We start from the raw sequence: 22707 nt of genomic DNA, 5'->3' as shown, positions 1-22707 counted from the left end.
TGAGATAGAAAGATATATATAGTGAGAAAGAGAGATAGAAAGATATATATAGTGAGAAAGAGAGATAGAAATATATATATAGTGAGAGAGAGAGAGAGAGAGCGAAAGATATATATAAAGTGAGAGAGAGAGAGAGAGAGAAAGATAGATATATATATATATATATATATATATATATATATATAGAGAGAGAGAGAGAGAAAGAGAAATATATATGTAGTGAGAGAGAGAGAGATATAAAGATATATATAGTGAGAGAGAGTTAGATAGATATAGAGAGAAAGATATAAATAGTGGGAGAGAGAGATTGAGATAGAAAGATACATATAGTGAGAGAGAGAGATAGAAATATATATATAGTGAAAGAGAGAGAGAAAGATATATATATATATAGTGAGAGAGAGAAATAGAAATATATATATATGGTGAAAGAGAGAGAGAGAAAGATATATATAGTGAGAGAGAGAGAGAAAGATATATATATATAGATAGAGAGAGAGAGATAGAGAGAGAGATATATAGAGAGATAGAGAGAGAGCGAGAGATATATAGTGAGATATAGAGAGAAAGATATATATAGTGAGAGAGAGAGATGAAGAGAATCAAGTCCGCACACCGTTTCCAAGATGTGTCCATCCAGTTTTTTTCACCTTCCAAACAATGGTAACCTAAATCCATTGGAGTCCATTCCAATTGGCTGAAATCGGCAAAAAGAAACCTCGCCTTCATCACAACTTAGTTCTTTACTGAACATTGTACAAAATGGCGCTGGATTATGATCGAAGCCCAGACATTTACTAGCTGTCCACCGACTATGTAAAAACGAAAAATAATTGAAACGATTGATTTGATTAGAGGTTATAACAAAAAAGCACGATAAGCCGTCTAAAAACTGTTTTCTTCTAAAAACTTCTGTTTTTTTGCATTCCTCGTTCCGCAAAACCTCTCGTGGAAAACTCGGAATTGAAAAATGAAACTGTCTGTCGCCATCTTTACGACACCGTAATACAAGGCACTTACGCCTTGCTTGGTTCATTTAACTCAGAGTAAGGGTTTATTTAACTCTGAGCTGGGAGTTTAAAATACAACTCAGATTTAGTGTTCATTTTACTCAGAGCGGGGAGTTAAAATATGACAATATTTGCTTACACCGGCAAAGTTGATATAACTCAGAGTTAGGATTCGTTTCAATCAGAGCTAGGGTTGGTTTAACTCAGAGAGAGGAACTGAACATATCAATGTTGTTTTCTTACACTTGCAAAGTTCATCTAACTCAGATAGGGTTAGTTTAATTCAGAGCGAGGAACTAAACATGAATGTTATTGTCTTACATCTGCGAGGTTCATTTGACTCAGAATTAGGGTTAGTTTAACTCGGAATAGGGAGTTACAAATATGAGTGATATTTCTTACACCTTCAAAGTTTATTTAACTCAGATAGGGTTAGTTTAACTCAAAGCGAGGAACTGAACATATGAATGTTATTGTCTTACATCTTTGAGGTTAATTTAACCCAGAGTTAGGTTTAGTTTAACTCAGAGCGAGGAACTAAACATATGTATGTTATTGTCTTACATCTGCGAGGTTCATTTGACTCAGAATTAGGGTTAGTTTAACTCAGAATAGGGAGTTACAAATATGAGTGATATTTTTTACACCTTCAAAGTTTATTTAACTCAGATAGGGTTAGTTTAACTCAGAGCGAGGAACTGAACATGTGAATGTTATTTTCTTACATCTGTGAGGTTAATTTAACCCAGTGTTAGGTTTAGTTTAACTCAGAACGAGGAACTAAACATATGTATGTTATTGTCTTACATCTGCGAGGTTCATTTGACTCAAAATTAGGGTTAGTTTAACTCAGAATAGGGAGTTACAAATATGAGGGATATTTCTTACACCTTCAAAGTTTATTTAACTCAGATAGGGTTAGTTTAACTCAAAGCGAGGAACTGAACATATGAATGTTATTGTCTTACATCTGTGAGGTTCATTTAACTCAGAGTTAGGTTTAGTTTAACTCAGAGCGAGGAACAAAACATGAATGTTATTTGCTTACATCTGCAAGGTTCTTTTAACTCAGAGTTAAGGTTGGTTTAACTAGGAACAAGGAGTTACAAACATGAGTGATATTTCTTACACCTGCCAAGTTCATTTAACTCAGAGATAGAAGTCATTTAACTTGGAGTTCGGGTAAGTTTAACTCCGAGCTAAGGATTAAAAATATGAATATTTGCTTATATCTACAGGTTCAATTTAACTCATATAGAGGTTTAGTTTTACTCAGCACAGGGAGTTAAGAATATGAGTGATATTTACAAGGTTTATTCAACTCAGAGTTAAAGTATTTCAAAAGTGGACTCTGGGAAACTTGGATTAGATTACTCCTACCTAGTTTCATCTAACACAGAGTTCGTGTTAATTTTAGTCAGAGTGTGGAGTTGCAATGTCGTGATATTTTGTATGTTCCAATTGAACATCAGAAAGTGTGAGACTTGGGGAAACTTTGATCTACTCACTCTTGAAAAGTTGATTTAACTCTGAGTTAAGGTGAATTGAACTCTGTGGAGTTCAAAATCTGAGTGATATTTGAACTATTTCAATTTATCATTGGACGGTGTGAGACTCGAGAAAACCTTGATTTACTTACTCTTGATTGAACTATTCCAATTTATTATTGGAAGATGTCAGTCTTGGGGAAACCTTGATTTACTCACTCCTGAAAGGTTTATTTAACTCTGAGTTGAAGTGAATTTAACTCGGTTTGTGGAGTTCAAAATCTGAGTGATATTAGAACTATTCCAATTGATGATCTGACGGTGTGAGACCCGGGGAAACCTTGATTTACTTACTCCTGAAAGGTTTATTCAACTCTGAGTTTTTGATTTACTTACTCCTGAAACGTTTATTTAACTCTGAGTTGAGGTGAATTTAACTCTGTTTGTGGAGTTCAAAATCTGAGTGATATTTGAACCATTCCAATTGATCGTCGGACGGTGTGAGACTCGGGGAAACCTTGATTTACTTACTCCTGAAAGGTTTATTCAACTCTGAGTTCTTGATTTACTTACTCCTAAAACAGTTATTTAACTCTGAGTTGAGGTTAATTTAACTCTGAAGTATTCCAAAAGTGGTTATTTAGCATTGGAAAGTGTGGGAAAGAATTGAGCACCGTTTTGTTGCCAGGAAGTCCAAAACCGTGGGTTATATTGTAGAAGGGTTAAGTTAAGCCTGTGAGTTAGTTTTCTTTGTCAACATCAAATACACGCTTCGGCGAGACTTTTTTGCGGCGTCCTCTCGGAGGAGCGAAAGAGTAAAGCGACAGTGAGCGAGCGAGCGCTGCAAACAGGGCGAGGCCTCTGCTGCGGTTCTGTCGCACCAGGAAAAAAATCGGCGTTTTCGGGGGTAAGAGAGTTAGCCGGGGCGGAGCCCCCCTTTGGCCCCCTCCCCTCAAGAACAGCCGCAGCGATCCACCACCATGGAGGGGATCTTCCCGTAGATGATTTGCTCTTTGCGGTTGAAGTAGAGCATATTGATGGGGGACATCTTGGTGGGGGTGCAGCAGGGGCCGGCGTTTCCCCGGGGGTTGGCCTTGTTGACCAGGTGGGTGTGCGGGTATTTCTGCAGGTGCATGTACTCGCATTCTCCCGAGCAGTAGTTGGCCTTGTAGCGCTTGGGGGCGATAATCCAGTCCCAGCCGAAGTCCTCGAAGTCCACCGTCAGGGGGTAGCGGCAGCAGCGGGACTCGGGAGAGTTCTCGTCGCAGTCCAGGCCGGCGTCCCGGCGGAGGCGCCTGGGGGCCTCGCTCAGCTTCACCTCCATGAACGGTTGCTGTCGGCGAGACCAGAGAATAATTCAGTGGGCGGGGTTCGGACGGGTGCTTGGAATCCTTGAAAATCATATACAGTGGAACCTCAGTTCTCGAGCATAATCCGTTCCAGAACCCTGTTCGAAAACCGATTTGTTCCATCACCGAAATCATTTTTCCCATTAAAAATAATGTAAATCGTTTTAATCCGTTCCAACACCCTGAATGTTTACCTTGAATGTTTAACGTAAACATAAAGCTAACCCAGGCTAATCGTACGTTCACGTTATCGTAATCTTCCGTACGAAAGATTACGCTAACATGAACGTGTAAAAATAAAAAAATCAGGTCGTTTACGAGTCATTTAGCACCCGGGTCTCCACAACAAGTGGTGAGCGGTTCATTGGAAAGGGGGCTCCGTTCCAACACCCTCAATGTTGGGCTCCGTTCCAACACCCTGAATGTTTAACGTAAACTTAAAGCTAACTTAGGCTAATCGTACGTTCGCGTTATCGTAATCTTATGAATAGGATTTCTAACTTTTGTGGTGGTCAGCAGAAGGCGCTCGCACACCTCTTTCATATTTGGCTATTATTTGTTTCTTAAATGCAATAGTTGTACGCACTACTTTTCTTTTTTCACCTGTAGCAACTTTGGTGCTTGCACTGACTTTCTTCAGAGGCATAATAAGGGGCTAAAACACCCGTACGCCGCTCAGCATCCCACCCTAGTGTACGCACTCACGCATTACCGGCGTTCGAACTCCGATTTTTTGACCGAACAGCGAAGCAAGAATTTCTTGAAATTTTTGGTCGGACACCGATTTGTTCCAACTGAGAGGCGTTCGAAAACCCAGGTTCCACTGTATTTTAATATTTTGTTTTTAGGGTCAGGAAAAAGCTTAGATTTTGGGTGAAGGGGCTGCAAAATGCTTGAAATTGTTGCCATTGCCATGTTTCTTGCTAGTCTGACTATAGACCACGCAATATCCATCCATCCATTATCTGCACCGCTTATCCTCAGTAGGGTCGCGGGGGTGCTGGAGCCCATCCCAGCAATCATCAGGCAGTGGGCAGGGGACACCCTGAACTGGTTGCCAGCCAATCGCAGGCCACACAGGGATAGACGACTCACTCGCTCTCACCTAGGGACAATTTGGACCGGCCAATTCACCTGAAATGCATGTTTTTGGAATGTGGGAGGAAACCGGAGTGCCCGGAGGAAACCCACGCAAGCACGGGGAGAACATGCAAACTCCACACAGGAGGTTCGACCTCATGATCTCAGAACTGTGCCGCACACGCGCTAACCACTGGCCGGCGTGCCGCCATAAGCAATAAATGATTTGATTTTTCTCTAAAGTGCGTGAAAATGATGCCTGCTCTCAGTCATTATGGTGTTGACATGTAAAGCGCCACAGCCCCCTACTGGTCGCACCCAAGAGGACAGCTCTCTTTAGAAAACCAGCTCTTTTGGCTCAGCTCACTCAGAAGAGCTACTGACTCCCAAACGGCTCCTCTTCTTTATGTTAATATCTTATCAATAATAATTAATCATTGTGCACCAAGTTGTTTAATAATTGGGATTTTGTATGGTTTGCAGAGGATCACTGAAAAACACATGAAATTGTCACAGTTGCCATGGCACCCAATTGGCCCTGCCTGTGTGTCATGGTTGCCATGGCGCCCAATTGGCCCTGCTTGTGTGGCGCCAGCTGCAGCTTGTTGACGGATTGGCTCCCTGTCAGTATTTAAACTCCTGTCGGTCCGTCTGCGAATCTCCGTTTTTTACACGGCTAGCCCTTTTTCGCCTGTCCCGTTTTTTGCTCCTGTTCGTCTCCCACTACGATCTGTTTGATCTCGACCACGTCTGCTGTCCCGTCCCGAATTACGACCTGTTTTGATCTCGACCACGTCTATTCTCCCCTCCCGAATAACGACCCATTTTCTGATATCGACCACGTTTTTGCTCTTCTATCCCGGCTACTGACCCGTTTTTTTTCCCGTTGCCGACACCGCCATCGCTCCCCACGGAAGTCCCGCTTTTAGAAAAAAGAATGAAAAATTCAGAAAAAAGCCAGAAAAAAAGAAAAGAAAGAAAGGAAAAAAAGTAAATAGAGAACAAAAAGAACAAAGTAACAGCTGGGAAAAAATAGACACAATGAGATTTTTTTAAAGGAATTAAAAAAATAGAAAAAAAACTGGGAAAAAGAAGAAAAAGTTTGTCTTGCATTCAAATAATTTCCAATGATACCAAGTCAATCTTGTTGCCAACATTGTACTTCCACTAAAAAATGTAACTAAGTAGAGTTCTGTATCTTACAACCGACTCAATAAGCCCCCAAAAATGTTAATATTATGCGACAAAATATATCAGGAAATAAAAAGAAATGGATATCTTGTGAAAGAATTGTAAAAACAAACCTTTGCAATAATATGAGTCAATTCATTCAAAAGTGAAAACATTTTTTGCATTGCCGGAAACAAAATGTAACGTGATGTCAAGTTTTGGACCTGTTTGATAATGATTGAGTTGCCACACATGGGATTGCCGTTGCTCACTGTTGTTTCAAGCGTTGCAGAATGCTCACCAGTCCTTCCTCGCCCGGCTGGGCGCTGGTGACGGCCAGATCGTTTCCGGCGTTGTCGAAGGCGCTGACGCCGATGCCCCAGTTGGTATCGGGCTGGCGCAGCCAAACGCTCAGCAGCTGCTTGACGTCGATACTCTGCCAGGAGGGGGCGCCGGCTTTCACCTCCAGTTTGAGCGAACGTACCCGGGTTTGGCGCCCTCCCTCCGCGGTCAGACGCGAGATCTGCAGGAAGACGGGGCCCGACTCCCGGGCCGCTCGCAGCCGTACCCACAACTGTGCCCGCAACACTCGCCCGGCTTGGAATTTGGGCGTCAGGGAGAACAGGCAACATTTGGGACCGCCGTTGGTCTGCGACGCCGGATCGGCTGAGGGAACACAAACGCACCGCTGAGCACTAGAAACACCCAGTCAATCAAGGTAAAAACAGTTCCCGGTGTTTCCTATAATATAGGAAGACCCTGGCAGGCCGCCAGGGTTTAATGGGTCCCGCCAGAGTCTCAAAAACTTGTATTATTCAAAAATAGAAATACAATACAATAACTTTTAGATTTCCCGTTCTATAAATCAGTGGTTCTCAACTGGTCTGACTTGAGGACCCACCCTTGTCACGGTTGCCATGGCGTCCAATTGGCCCCGCCCGAGTGGCACCAGCTGCGACTCATTAACAGATTGGCTTTCCATCTTTTTAAGCTCAGTGCTCTCTTAGTTTGTCAGTGCGTCAACGAACTTCTGCCCTGCAAGACGTGGGTTTCGACTCGGTCCTGTCCCTGTTGGTATTTCCAGTTCGGTATTCTCTCATCTCATTAGCTGCACTGCTTATCGTCAGTAGGGTCGCGGGGGTGCTGGAGCCCATCCCAGCAATCATCAGGCAGTGGGCAGGGGACACCCTGAACTGGTTGCCAACCAATCGCAGGGCACACAGGGACAGACAACTCGCTCGCTCATTCACACCTAGGGACAATTTAGACCGGCCAATCCACCTGAAATGCATGTCTTTGGAATGTGGGAGGAAACCGCACAGGAAGTCCGGTAGCTGGATTTGAACCCACACAGGAGGTTCCCAAGACCTTAGAACTGTGCCGCACACGTTCTAACCACTGCGCCGCTGTGCTGCCCCAGTCCGGTATTGTTCCCGCTTATTGTTGTCCTGTTTAATTTCAGGTTCCAGTTTTTTTTTCTGTCTGTTTTAGTCCTGTTTATTATTTTTTCCAGTTTTCGTTCCCGTCTAGTTTCTCCTGTTAATTTTCAATATCCTGATCCGTTATCTATCCTGTCTGTGACTTCCTGTCCGGTATCGACCCCCATCTGTCCGATATCAACTCGGGCAATTGGAATCGATCTTTCAAATTTGTTCTGCCTCGACAGCAGGGTTGGGTAGGGTTACTTTAACTGGATTACTTTCAATGACTTTTGGATGACTCCAATACCAAATATGCTAATAAAAGACAAAAGAAACTAAATAGGAATCAAATGACTACATTTTGTGCAGGCAGCAATGGCAATGGCTCTAATCTCCAGTATTTCCTTACAAACAAGTTTTGGGGACACTGTGTGTGTGTGTGTGTGTGTGTGTGTGCGCGCAAAGAATGAGAAAAGCCCTTAAGGGACACAAAATGATGTTGGCAAGCTGTTTGGATTTATTTTCATTTTGTTTCTGTCACATTTTATGTTAATTTTGCCGGAGATCAAAGAGATCAAAGCCAGGAGAGAAAACTTACCACGTGTTGTGAGTCATCATTTTATTCATATTTAGTTTCTTTTGTCTTTTATTAGCATATTTGGTATTGGAGTCATCCAAAAGTCATTGAAAGTAATCCAGTTAAAGTAACCCTACCCAACCCTGCTCGACAGGGTATTAAACCTTCAACCCCATGAGTGTAACACAATCATCTTACCATCTGAGCTGCTACAGACTCCAACCAAAATGTTCACCCTAGCTAGCTACAACCAAAACCCTAACCCTAGAAACCACAACTCTGTGGAAGACCGGTATCTTACCATTTAAGATAACTGTTGTATTGCTCTAAAGCAGGGGTGTCAAACTCATTTGAACTCGGGGGCCACACGATAGAACAAACATTCTGTCGGGGGCCGGACGAGTAGATTAAAGAGAAAGAAAAAGAGAGATGAAGAAATAAGAGAAAGAGGGAGAGAAAAGGAGAGAGGGTGGGACAAAGAGAGAGAGGGAGGGAGAGAGCGTGAGAAACAAAAGAGATAAAAAGAGAAGTCGTGAGAGAGGGGGAAAGAAAGTGAGCCGAAGAAAGAAATCCAAAGAGAAATAGAAAGACAGAAGGAGAGAAAAGAGAAAAGAAAGCGAAAAGGGTAGGAAGAGAGAAAGAGAAAAGAGAAAAGAGAGAAAAGGAAAAAGGAAGTTAGAGCAAAAGAAGTTAAAAAACAGAGAGAGAGAAAGAAACAAAGAGCAACAAAGGAAGAGAAAAAGAGAGACACAGAGAGTGAAAGAGACAGAGAGTGGGAGAAAAAGGGTGGAAGAGAGAGAGAGAGAGAGAAATACAAGTACAGTGTCTTTGTTCAAGGCACCTTTCTTTGGCAAAATCAAGTTGACATATTTCAACCTGCAGCTTGTTTTTCTCTTGCACTTCTTTGAGTGTTCCGGATTCAATCCCTTAGCGGGCCTGATCTGGCCTGCGGGCCGCCTGTTTGACACCTGTGCTCTAAAGCCTAACCAATGCTCCAACCGAAACCCTAACCCCCAAAAACCCTAACCCTACCTCAGAAGAACCGTAACCCTAGCTCAATTGGAAAACCCAAAACCTTGCTCCCACACTAAGCACCAAACCATGGCTCCAAAAGTATTTCCCTACCTGCAAGCCAATACATAGCCTAGTTATTTTGGCTTGACTGTGTACCGAACCCGCAGACCAGTATATGGAAAGCAAGGACTTCACCAGTGGTACCCTGTATTTTTTTGATTTATTTAAACACAATGATTAAAATTTAAAACGTAATTGGAAATTCATGTATTAGTATTTTTGGTTTGCCTATGTTTTTTGGGGGTAACGCCTTTTTTTTAAGGGACTGACAAAGTGTATGATTGGAGATCAAATCCGGGAAAATAAACTAGAATGGAAAAAATGGGGATGCAACCAATCCGGGTGTTGAATAAGAAAGTAGCCCAAAACCTGAATCCTAGCTCCAACAAAAACCCAAACTCCAACCATAACCCTAACTCCAAAAACCCTAACGTTAGCTCTTTGCAAGTTTTTATGTCCAATTATAGAATCTCAAACTAGCAATTAATATACATATTCATCAAAGCTGTGGTCGCTACATTTACAACATTTTTGGCTTTTATTTTGTCGGGTATTTTGTCTTGTTTCGGTCGTGCATTTTGTCTTTTATTTGTTGTGTATTTTGTCACAACAAAATGTTGTCCAAATGAGGAGGCGGGTTCAACTGTCCACACCTTTCACTTATTGCTTTTCACTTATTGGATTTCCTCGCTGATCAACCAATAAGTGAAAAGCTCCAGTTTGACCCGCCTCCCAATTTAAATTACATTTTGTTGTGACAAAATACATAAAGAAATAAATGACAAAATATGTGAAAAAATAAACAATATATAATAATATGCTACAAGATAAATGACCAAATACACAAAAAAAATTTATGAGGAAATTACAAAATACGCGTTAAAATACACAACAAAACATGCAACAAAATACATGACAATTAAATGACACAATATGCTTCAAAATAAATGACAAACTACACGACAAATTACATGTCAAAATATGTGACATAATACGCAACAAAAAATGACATAATATGGGACAAAATTTGCGTAAAAATGCGGTAAAATATGCTACAAACTCTTCAACGAATATGACAAAAAAACTAAAATATGCTACAAAGTACGCAACAAAAATGCCAAAATGCAAGACAAAATATGTGACAAAATATGCAACAAAAGTAAAAAAACATGCGCCAAAATACACAACAAAAATATGCAAGAAAATACGCAACAAAAATGACATAATATAGGACAAAATTTACGTAAAAATGTGGTAACATATGCCACAAACTCTTCAACAAATATGACAAAATAAACTACAAAATGCGCAAAATATGCACTTAAATTCACTGGAAAAAATGTGAAATGTGATAAAATATGCTACAAAGTAAGCAACAAAAATGCCAAAATGCACAACAAAATATGTGACAAAATACACAACAAAATAAATGACAAACTACATGACAGATGACATGACAAAATATGTGACGTAATACGCAACATAATTTGCGACAAAATTGGCGGAAAAATGCGGTAAAATATGCTACAAACTACGCAACGAATATGACAAAATACAATAGAAAATACGCAAAATATGCGCCTAAATTCACTGCAAAAAATGTGATAAAATATGCTACAAACTACGCAACAAAAATGCCAAAATACACAACAAAATATGTAACAAAATATGCGCCAAAATACACAACAAAAATATGCAAGAAAATACGCAACAAAAATGACATAATATGCGACAAAATTTGCAGAAAAATGCTTTAAAACATGCTACTAACTATTCAATGAATATGACAAAATACAATACAAAATATGCAAAATATGCGCCTAAATTCACTGCAAAAATGTGATGGAATATGCTACAAACTATGCAACGAAAATGACAAAAAACACTACAAATTATGCGACAAAATTCACAACAAAAATATGCAAGAAAGTACGCAAAGAAAATGACATAATATGCAACAAAATCTGCGGAAAAATGCGGTAAAACATGCCTCAAACTGCAACAAATATGACAAAATACACTACAAAATACGCAAAATATGCGCCTAAATTCACTGCAAAAAATGTGATAAAATATGCGACAAACTACGCGACAAATATGACAAAATCCACCTCAAAATATGCGAAAAAATACACAGTAAAAATATGCAAGAAAATACGTAACAAAAATGACCTTATATGCAACAAAATCTGCAAAAAAATACGGTAAAACATGCGTCGAACTATGCAACGAACAAAAATGACAAAGCATGCAACAAAATACACTACAAAATACACGTCAAAATATTTCACAAAATACGTACCGGTAATAAAATATGCTACAAAACAGGCAACAAATATGACAAAATACACGACAAAATATGTGCCCCAGATTCCCTGCAAAAAAATGCAATAAAATATTCTACAAACTACGCAACACAAAATGACAAAATACACTACATAATATGCGAGAAAATACGCAACAAAAATAAAAAAAACATGCGACAAAATAAATGAAAAGATTCACTGCAAAACATGCGATTAAATATGCTACAAAATACAAAAACAAAATATGCATGAAAATACGGAACAAAAATGACAACGTATGCGACAAAATAAACTAGAAAATACACATCAAAATATTTCACAAACTACGCAACAAAATATGCTACAAAAATGACAAAAATTCATGACAAAATATGCGACAAAATCGCACAATAGTCCAAGACAAAATTCAAGAGGAAGTAAGAAAACACACAACAAAATAGGGGGGAAGACAAAATACAGGACAGAATACACGACTAAAAAAAAAACATAAAAAACGCCAAAAAATACACAACAAATTAAGAAGCTACATGACAAAATAGTAAAAAACTCATCATTAAGTGACAAAATACATAACAAACTAATAACATCATAAATACCAAAATACATGAATAAATGAATAAAAGTGCATGTGTGTCATATATATATCTATATATATATATAACATTCAGTTATTTATCCAACACAGTATATTTGTAGCTATTTATTTATTGATACATTTATTTCTCAAGCTCGCGGACGCGCTCCAACTCGCGGACGCGCGCACCCTCGGCCAATAATTGGCGTAAAGCACACAGCCATGCAAGGTGCGAGCTCGCGAACGCGCTCAAACTCGCGGACGCGCGCACACTCGGCCAGTAAATGTCTAAAAGCACACAGAGACGCAAGTTGCGAGCTCGCGGACGCGCGCACACTGGGCCAAAAACTGGCGAAAAGCACGCAAGGTGCATGCTCGCGGGCGCGCGCAGAACAAAGTTTATCCTTGTAACTCACGTTCCTTGGCCACGAGCATGATCGTCTCGGTCACCGCGTGCTCGTCATCGTCCTGGTCCAGTCTTTGCTCCCTGTTGTCGTCTCCCAGTACATCATACTGGTCCAGGAGCTGCTGTAACGGGGGCGCCCTGGGCAAGAGCTGCTTGACCACATCGCGGCTTATATTCGGAGCTTCCTTCATGCGCAATTTGCTCAAGATTTGCGACTTGATGGCGTGGAGGCGCAAAGTTTTCAGGTGCTGACGCGCCTCGCAACTGGCGCAAGCTTCGAACGACTCGTCCGGAGCGCTCGGCGACTGCGCATGCGCGTAGTCGCACCACACGCCGGCGGAGAAAAGCGAGAATAATAAAGTTAAAGTGATGTGAGAGGAACGCATGGCGAACGGAAGCGCACAAAAATAAAAGTCTGAAGAAATCAAAATAAAAAAGGTTTCCGTTCGGGTCCAAACTTTGATTGGCATTTCTTGATTAGCGCGAGCGTTTTTATAATGAGGTTTTTGTTTTTTTGGGAGATGATTTCGAGAAGATGATTGGCTAAGGGCTCCGAGAATGACAAGTTTTTAAAGGGGAGGGGGCGTATCGAGAGCACATTGCGGATAGATTGAGGGGTCGTGCGGCGATTGCGCAACAGGCGGAAAGCGCTTGACCTCCTTTGCGTGAGACGCCAATACGCATGCGCGGGAGAGGTGCATTCGTTTCTTTTTGTTTTTCCTCTTTCTTAAGTTTTCAACTTATTTTGTTGATGATTTTTCATATTTTCTTCTTGGTTTGATGTTGAACACTGAATGTTTAGGTTAAAACTCCTATAATAGATATATTTTCAAAAAAAATTGCAGGTGAATTACCCGTGTGTCACTCATCTTCAATGCTTTTTCAATACTCTCGCTAGTTTCCGTTTTTTTGGAGAAATTTTCCATTCTTTTCACTATTTTTCACTACTTCTTCCACTTCTCTATTTAGCTGAAATCTTGGCTCCGTACACATGAATGGGTTTCAATTTTTTCCCATTTGGAATACACGGGCCCATTCATTTTCAATGAGTCACCATGGTAACCAGGAGAGTTTCCAGGGGTGGCCCAGGTGGGTCCCCGACTAACATGAAGATAAGCGTGAGCAAAAGGTATGCTAACAAGTGGATGCTGACAGCTACATCCTAACAACCACATTCTAATAAGTTATGCTAACGGGCACAAGCTAAGGGGTAGATGCTGAAGAGTCATGCTAACGGCTACATTACTAATGGGTTATGTTAACAGCGACTTGCTAACGGGGTCATGCTAACTGCTACATCCTAATGACTACATTTTAAGTTATGCTAGCATGTACGAGTTAATAAGTAGATGCCAACGAGTCATGCTAACAGCTACATTGCTAACAAGTGATGCTAACGACTATATGCTAACGGCAACTTGCTAATAAGTCATACTAACGGCTACATTGCTAACAAGTTATGTTAACGGCTACATGCTAACGGCAATATGCTAACGAGTCATGCCAACGGCTCCGTCCTAACGACTACATTCTAATAAGTTATGCTAACAGGTACAAGCTAAGGGGTAGATGCTGAAGAGTCATGCTAACGGCTACATTACTAATGAGTTATGTTAACGGCGACTTGCTAACGGGGTCATGCTAACTGCTACATCCTAATGACTACATTTTAAGTTATGCTAGCGTGTACGAGTTAATAAGTAGATGCCAACGAGTCATGCTAACAGCTACATTGCTAACAAGTGATGCTAACGACTATCTGCTAACTGCAACTTGCTAACAAGTCATACTAACGGCTACATTGCTAACAAGTTATGTTAACGGCTACATGCTAACGGCAATATGCTAACGAGTCATGCCAACGGCTCCGTCCTAACGACTACATTCTAATAAGTTATGCTAACGGGTACAAGCTAAGGGTTAGATGCTGAAGAGTCATGCTAACGGCTACATTACTAATGGGTTATGTTAACGGCGACTTGCTAACGGGGTCATGCTAAATGCTACATCCTAATGACTACATTCTAAGTTATGCTAGCGTGTACGAGTTAATAAGTAGATGCCAACGAGTCATGCTAACAGCTACATTGCTAACAAGTGGTGCTAACGACTATTTGCTAACGGCAACTTGCTAACAAGTCATACTAACGGCTACATTGCTAACAAGTTATGTTAACAGCTACATGCTAACGGCAATATGCTAACGAGTCATGCCAACGGCTCCGTCCTTACGACTACATTCTAATAAGTTATGCTAACGGGTACAAACTAACGGGTAGATGCCAACAAGTCATGCTAACGGCCACATTGCTAACGAGTTATGTTAACGGCTACATGCTAACGGCAACTTGCTAACGAGTCATGCTAACGGATACATGCTTACGACTACATTCTAATAAGTTATGCTAACGGGTACGAGCTAACGGGTAAATGCCAATGAGTCATTCTAACGGCTACATTGCTAACGAGTTATGTTAACTGAAACATGCTAACAGCAACTTGCTAACGAGTCATGCTAACGGCTACATCCTAACGACTACATTCTACTAAGTTATGCTAACTGGTAGGAGCTAACAGGTAGATGCCAATGAGTCATTCTAACGGCTACATTGCTAACGAGTTATGTTAACTGATACATGCTAACAGGAACTTGCTAACGAGTCATGCTAACGGCTAAATCCTAACGACTACATTCTAATAAGTTATGCAAATGTGTACAAGCTAACGGGTAGATGGCAGCGAGTCATGCTAACGGCTAAACGCTAACAGCAACTTGCTAACGAGTCATGCTAACGTCTACATGCTTACGACTACATGCTAAGAACCTCACGCTAACGGTTATATTCTAACAACCGCCACCTCTGGCCCCATTTCTGCCAAATGAATTGTGTAGTTGTAAATACTTTTTCTGTACCATCTTCATACTTTCACTAATTTTCAGTGTTTTTTTTCATACTTATCACTGTTTTGCTATATTTTCCATAATTTCACTATCTGTCATACTTTTTCCATAACGACTTTTTTAACGAAATACATTTCCACACTTTACACAATTTTTCACAACTTTTTCCTTACCCTCTCTATTTGTAAATACTTTTCGATACCTTTGTCATACTTTCACTAATTTTCAGTACTCTTTCCATCCGAATCACTATTTATTTTTTTGCTATTTTTTCCATCATTTCACTACTTTTCATTTTTTTCCATAATGTCACAGATTTTCGCTATTTGTAAGCACTTTTCCATACGTTCCACACTATTCACTATTTTCACTACTTCTTCCTTACCTTCTCTATTTGTATATACTTTTCTATACCTTTGTCATATTTTCACTAATTTTCAGTACTTTTCCCATCCGAATCATATTTTTTTGCTAATTTTTCCATAATTTCACTATTTTTTTCCATAATGTCACGGATTCTTAACTCTTTTTAAGCACTTTTCAATACGTTCCAATTATTTCACTATTTTTCACTACTTCTTCCTTACCCTCTCTATTTGTAAATACTTTTCTATACCTTTGTCATATTTTCACTAATTTTCAGTACTTTTCCCATCCGAATCATATTTTTTTGCTAATTTTTCCATAATTTCACTATTTTTTTCCATAATGTCACGGATTCTTAACTCTTTTTAAGCACTTTTCCATACGTTCCAATTATTTCACTATTTTTCACTACTTCTTCCTTACCCTCTCTATTTGTAAATACTTTTCTATACCTTTGTCATATTTTCACTAATTTTCAGTACTTTTCCCATCCGAATCACTATTTTTTTGCTAATTTTTCCATAATGTCACAGATTCTTAACTATTTTTAAGCACTTTTCTATACGTTCCACACTTTACACTATTTTTCACTACTTCTTCCTTACCCTCTCCATTTGTAAATACTTTTCTATACCTTTGTCATATTTTCACTATTTTCCAGTACTTTTTCCATCCAAATCACTACTTTTTTGGATTTTTTTCCATAATTACACTACTTTTCATTCTTTTTCCATAATATCCCATATATTTAACTTTTTTCACTACTTTTCCCCATACTTTCCCTAGTTTTCTATACATTCCAATACGTTTTTCGATACTTGTATTATTTGTCTTTACCTTTTCTGTAGTTTCCCTCTTTTTCACTACTTATCAGTACTTTTCACCTATATTCACTATAGTTCACTATGATTCGTTAGGGTTTTTTTAAATAAATTGTTCAATTCTTTCCAAATGATTCCACTTTATTCCCCAATCATTTCCCATAGTCCCATACGTAAACTCTTATTTCATTATTGATATTTTTGAGGGCGTCATTTCTCGAAATTAAAAAATGAAAACTTTGTGGACAACTTTAGCATCACTTTGCTCTTTAGTGCATCTCTTTATGTTGACGTTTATGAATAATATCGTAAAAAAAATAGAGAAAAGTCTGACATTGATTCAATCAGCTCCTACCGTCTCCATGTTGCTTGCTAGCAAAATGAAGAAGAAATTATGAAATGTATTTAAAATATAACCAATGGGTGACAAGCTCAGCCACTTTGACCCGCCTCCCGATATCAATAAGTTTGGTTGTGACGAAATAGACAAGAAATAAAATGAGCAAATATGTGACCAAATTCGCGACATAACATGCAACAAAATTAGATAAATACATGCCAAAAATATACGACGAAGTAACATAATACACGTCAAAATAAACATGCAACGGAATACATGACAATTAAAGGACAAACTACACACCGAAATAAATGATATAATACAAAATAAGCACCTAAAATGTCAATATATGCGACAAACTATGCTAAAAGATATGTGACAATATAATAAAGTACAAGAAAGAAAAATAAAACCCTAATAGAAAATACAAAATATAAAAAAATACACAATTAAATAGAGAACAAAATACGATACACGACAAAGAAACAAAAATATATATTTACAAATAAACGGTAAAAAAATACAAAATCCAGACAAATTTCAAAAAATGAACCGAAAAATAATTAACACTCAAACTTCTTTATTGATTTAAAATAAAATACCGGTACTATCAAGGTATACTCTTCGTTCATTGGCTCACCAAGATGCCCAGCGAAGGAAATTCTCTTTAAAGCCGACTCTGCCATCTAGCGGGCATTTGATGACGCGCAGCCCAGAAACGCGTTCAAGTGCTCTTCTCAATTTCTCCACCAGAGAGCGTTGTCGTCCCACTTCTTTGCTCATCTGGCGTCTCTTGCGAGTGCGCGTTCTCGGCGGGGCTGAGACCAGACAGGATGGACCTCCACTGAGGACCGAGACCAGACCCAGTTCTTCTATTTCGCGTCGAACGGCATCTTTCACGTTCTAAGAGTTGGATTCTCGATGGTTTTTATTAGAACGGATCGACCTGAACGCCCCACCACGGGTACGGAGATGGTCCCGATGACGTCACGCTGCTTCCAAAGTATGTCATTATTTTTATGTTAATAATTTTAATCAAAAAACGAAAAATTAAGAGGTTGTATCTTTTTATTTTTTAATCATGAAATATTTTAAAATAGAACCATACCAAAAAAATAAGGAACACTTGTAAATCAATCATTTGAACTTCGTAAACTAACCTCTAATATTCGTTCTAACTCAATTCCCGAGACATTAAAAGTCAAATGTTTGAATTGACTTGACTAAAATGTGCAAACTTCGTGAAAGTATCGTAATTGCGAGAAAAGGCTTAAAAAGATGAAGAATTCGACGTAGCGTTGTGATGTCATCAACCTTTGGACCGCACGGCACTCGTGCTGCGTTTGCGCAAGATTAGGAAATCACAGTGAACCCGAAATCACGTTAGGTAACGTTGCATATTCAATTACCTATTAAAAATTAACAAAACAATAAAAACTTTATGATGACCAAGTCAGGGAGTGAATTACTGAGCTTTCAGTTTGGGGGCAAGACCTCTACCCAGTTGTCAGGAATGTATGGTTCGCGAGACAGATATGGCTCGATCTATGAGTACGTGTGGCTCAGAAACCAATTTCATTTTTTAAACGCAGAGTGCATCACCCTATTTATACCACTAGAGGATGTCACATTAATTTTAGCTCCGGGGCCACATGCTAGAAATACGGGGCCCATACCTGTCAAGCTCCATGCCCGTACAAACTGTCGTATTTTCCCATACAAAATAATCTTACACCATTTTTTTTTCCGGAAGGGTGCATGATGGGAAATCCCCAGGCAGCAGACGCATGCGCACAATAGCATCAAACCGCTCGCTTCGTTTGCAACGGAAAAAAAAACGATACCGAGATAGAGGCTACCGCGGCTAAGTCGTTTGACTTGATTGATTTGCCGTTTCGTGACAGTTGGTGTATACCGGATGGTGCCCATAATTGACAAATTTGCGTTTTTCCGTACAGATTTTTTCGTATGTCGTAACGGTCTTAAAATGCATAAAAACGTACTTTGTACGGCAAAACCGTATGACAGGTATGGGGGCCGCACTAGCAGATTAAAGAGAAAGAGGTAGCAAAAGAGAAAGAAAGTGAAAGAGGTAGAGAGTGAAAGACAGTGAGAGAAAGACATAACTAAATGATCTGCAAGAAAAAAAAAGAAAAAAAAGGCAAGTCAATATAACTCATTTAGGGAGAAAGAGAGAATAAAAGAAAAGAGTGAAAAAGAGAAATGGAGGGAGTGAGAGAGACAGAATGGAAATAGAAAGAAGAGAAAAACGAGAGGAGAGGTAAACAGAAAGAAAAGGAGAGGGGGAAAGAAAGAGAAAGCAAATACAGTGGAACCTCGGTTCTCGACCATAATCCGTTCCAGAACCCTGTTCGAAAACCAATTTGTTCGATCACCGAAATCATTTTTCCCATTAAGAATAATGTAAATCGTTTTAATCCGTTCCAACACCCTGAATGTTTACCTCGAATGTTTAACGTAAACATAAAGCTAACCCAGGCTAATCGTACGTCCGCGTTTTCGTAATCTTCCGTACGAAAGATTACGCTAACATGAACGTGTAAAAGTAAAAAAATCAGCTCGTTTACAAGTCATTTAGCACCCGGGTCTTCATTGGAAAGGGGGCTCTGTTCCAACACCCTGAAAGTTAGGCTCCGTTCTAACACCCTGAATGTTTACCTTGAATGTTCAACGTAAACATAAAGCTAACCCAGGCTAATCGTACGTTTGCGTTAGCGTAATCTTCCGTACGAAAGATTACGCTAACATGAATGTGTAACAATAAAAAAAAAAAGGATAAAGAAAAGAATTATGAATAGGATTTCTTACCTTTGTGGTGGTCAGCAGAAGGTGCAGGCAAGATCAGACACTCGCACCCCTCCTTCATATTTGGCTATTATTTCTTTCTTAAATGCAATAGTTGTACGCACTACTTTTCTTTTTTCACCTGCAGCTACTTTGCTGCTTGCACTGACTTTCTTCGGAGGCATAATAAGGGGCTAGAACACCCGTACGCTGCTCAGCATGGCACCCTAGTGTACGCACTCACGCATTACCGGCGTTCGAACTCCGATTTTTTGACTGAACAGTAAAGCAAGAATTTCTCAAAATTTTTGGTCGGACTCCCATTTGTTCTAACTGAGAGGCGTTCGAAAACCGAGGTTCCACTGTATGAGAAAGAGGGAGAAGTACAGCTACTGTTGACTTGGGAGTGCCATCTGTCTTTGGCGTCATGCAGTGGACATATTTGAAACTGCAACTCATTTTTTTTGTCTTTGCTTCTCTCAGCATTGTCCCGCAGGTCCCATTTGGTACGCGGGCCACGAGTTTGACACGCGATTTAGACAAAAATCAACTAAAAAGTACAAAATATTTCTATATCTCGTCTGTCCAGGGCCCACTTCTCACCACAACCAGGGATTCTAACCCCGCCCCTTCATGCAGACTCCGAACTTCTGGTGTCCGCCCAGGCCACGCCTCCCGCGACATGGGTTGCATCAAATCCAAAAATCTCGACGCTGAAGCCGGCGGCGAGAAAGCTCACCTGGTCCGAACCCGGGCCGGTTCTGGCGGAGCCGACCCGGTCCTGCTGGAGTACGCTCACAAACTCTCGGAGGAGATAATGGTTCGGGCCGTGCAGCAGTGGGTCGAGGTGGAGCGTCGCTACGGCGACATCCCCTACATCGAGTGTGACCTGCCCTGAACGCAACACTTTGACACTTTAATTACTGTAATTTCACAACTATTTAAAGAAGACCCAGACTCCATAGCTGGTTCTATTTCTGAATTTAACACGAATATAGGCCGCGCCTGATTATAAGGCGCGGGTGCCCTCTGCTGCTGCTTCTTTACGACAACGCAGACAAGCATCCGAGTGTTTGCATTTCATTGAAATTGATATTATAATGATGATAACCGTTTAATTAAAATATTTTGCTAAAAACATATCATTTTAAAAGGCTGTTTTACCAAAGGAATGCAACTTTTTTTTTGTAATTGAATTGTGGCACTCTTGGGCTTCCATACTAACATCATCTCATCGTAATACACCAGGAGCCTCCACAGACTCTGCCACTATGCCGCAAGCAGGGTTGGGTAGGGTTACTTTAACTGGATTACTTTCAATGACTTTTGGATTACTCCAATACCAAATATGCTAATAAAAGACAAAAGAAACTAAATAGGAATAAAATGACTAAATTTTTGGGGAGTAACGGAATACATGGAACGGCAAAAATGATGTTGGAAAGCTCATTGGATTTATTTTCATTTTGTTTCTGTGGCATTTTATGTTCGTTTTGCCGGAGATCAAAGAGATCAAAGCCAGGAGAGAAAGCTTACCACGTGTTGTGAGTCATTTTATTCATATTTAGTTTATTTTGTCTTTTATTAGCATATTTGGTATTGGAGTAATCCAAAAGTCATTGAAAGTAATCCAGTTACCCAACCCAGGCCTAAAGTGACCCAAGCCTTGTGGATGGAGGGGCAGGAGCGGTGCTAGGAATCGACTAGACTGAACCACTTAAAGGCGTTTTTGTTCCCGTTTTGTCCTGTTTTTTTTTATATATTTTAGCTAGCATTTCATCACATTTAACCCTATCCTGTCCTTTATATAAAGGATAAGAGTTTTAAAAATTACATTTGGGGTGCTTAAACGAGCTGGTTACGCCCCTCTGTTCAGCCTCCGGTAGCACAATGTTCCTAGATACTCTCCGCCGTGAGCATCCATGAGTACTTCCGCTAACAATGCGCACATAGAGGTCACAGGAGATTGCATACAAAGTTGAAAATGTGCATAATCTGCCCAAAAACATCGAATATTAATATAAGCATGAAGCTCTGCAGTGTGGACCTAGCCTTTTATACACGCCCACTTCACTCTTTAACAGCCTCATCTACGTCCGCCACAGGGGGCGCCGCACCATAGGAAAGAAAAAAATCGGAGACTTTTATGTGCGTGGTGAAAAGAAGGCAAACGGTCCGATTCCTTGGTCCGCACCAGTTCTAGGCCAGCTGCTAGGCACCAGCCAAGCAGCAGACTTACAGTTCTGGGTTCGAATCTCATGATTAAAATGAATTTTTTTAAAAAACTGCAACGAAGCCTCTCTTTTCCCGGTCTTCATTCTCAAACTTCTACGATCTTAAAAAAATGGATCAGAATTGAAGGAATCAAATGGGATAAACAGGAAAGTTAGGGGTTGTTGGTGAGGCATTCAGGTTCTGACCTACTTTCCGGATTAAAATGACACGAGGACGGATTCGAGAAATCCGCCACCCGTCCAAAAGCAATCCCACAAGAGGATATTTTTGGATTATGGGCATCAAAAATGACATTTTCATGTTCCTGCTTAAAAACAAAACAAGAACAGCAAGTGTTAAAGTTCTTAAACATATGTTTTTGAACACAATTGGTGGATATAACTGTTTCATTGTATGTGTATATATATATATATATATATATATATATATATATATATATATATACACACACTCACACGTACATTGGTACCTCTACTTGCAAATTTCATTCATTCTTGGAGTAGCTTTGTAACCTGAAACGTTTGTAAGTAGAGACGCATTTTGAATGTAAATGCGTTAATCCGTTCCAAGACCTGCAAAAGTATTTTTTTGGGGGGGGATAAATCCTAAAAGAGCATCAGAACACGAAACAAATACATATTGAAATTAAATTACAGTACAATAAACAAATCGAGAAAATATATTGTAAATATATTGCTGGTCCTTAGCAGGGTTTCTTGTCTTGCGTTTTTTGAGAAACTGGTCCAATGACGTCTGCTTTTGACAATCTGTCGAAAATGCGTGA

General features: G+C 39.8%; 2 protein-coding genes across 2 annotated transcripts; one reads left to right on the top strand and one right to left on the bottom strand.

Moving 5' to 3' along the window:
- Window positions 1–1825: 1825 nt before the first annotated feature.
- mstnb (myostatin b) lies at window positions 1826–12840 on the bottom strand. Its single transcript, XM_088353491.1, has 3 exons — window positions 12465–12840; window positions 6398–6762; window positions 1826–3830 (listed from the first exon to the last, which is right to left on the bottom strand). The coding sequence occupies exons 1-3, from the start codon at window positions 12838–12840 to the stop codon at window positions 3450–3452; spliced, it is 1122 nt and encodes a 373-aa protein (XP_088209617.1). The 3' UTR covers window positions 1826–3449.
- Window positions 12841–17656: 4816 nt separating this feature from the next.
- akap19 (A-kinase anchoring protein 19) lies at window positions 17657–21723 on the top strand. The gene is made up of 2 exons (XM_088352181.1): window positions 17657–17886; window positions 20278–21723. Exon 2 carries the CDS (start codon window positions 20371–20373, stop codon window positions 20584–20586), a length of 216 nt encoding a protein of 71 aa, XP_088208307.1. The 5' UTR covers window positions 17657–17886; window positions 20278–20370; the 3' UTR covers window positions 20587–21723.
- Window positions 21724–22707: the final 984 nt, after the last annotated feature.

Source organism: Urocampus carinirostris, chromosome 14 (assembly GCF_059441175.1).
Source record: "Urocampus carinirostris isolate Australia breed hairy pipefish chromosome 14, RoL_Ucar_1.0, whole genome shotgun sequence".
NCBI lineage: Eukaryota > Metazoa > Chordata > Actinopteri > Syngnathiformes > Syngnathidae > Urocampus > Urocampus carinirostris.
The sequence above is the reverse complement of the archived record's forward strand: the minus strand, read 5'-3'. Positions and strand labels throughout refer to the sequence as shown.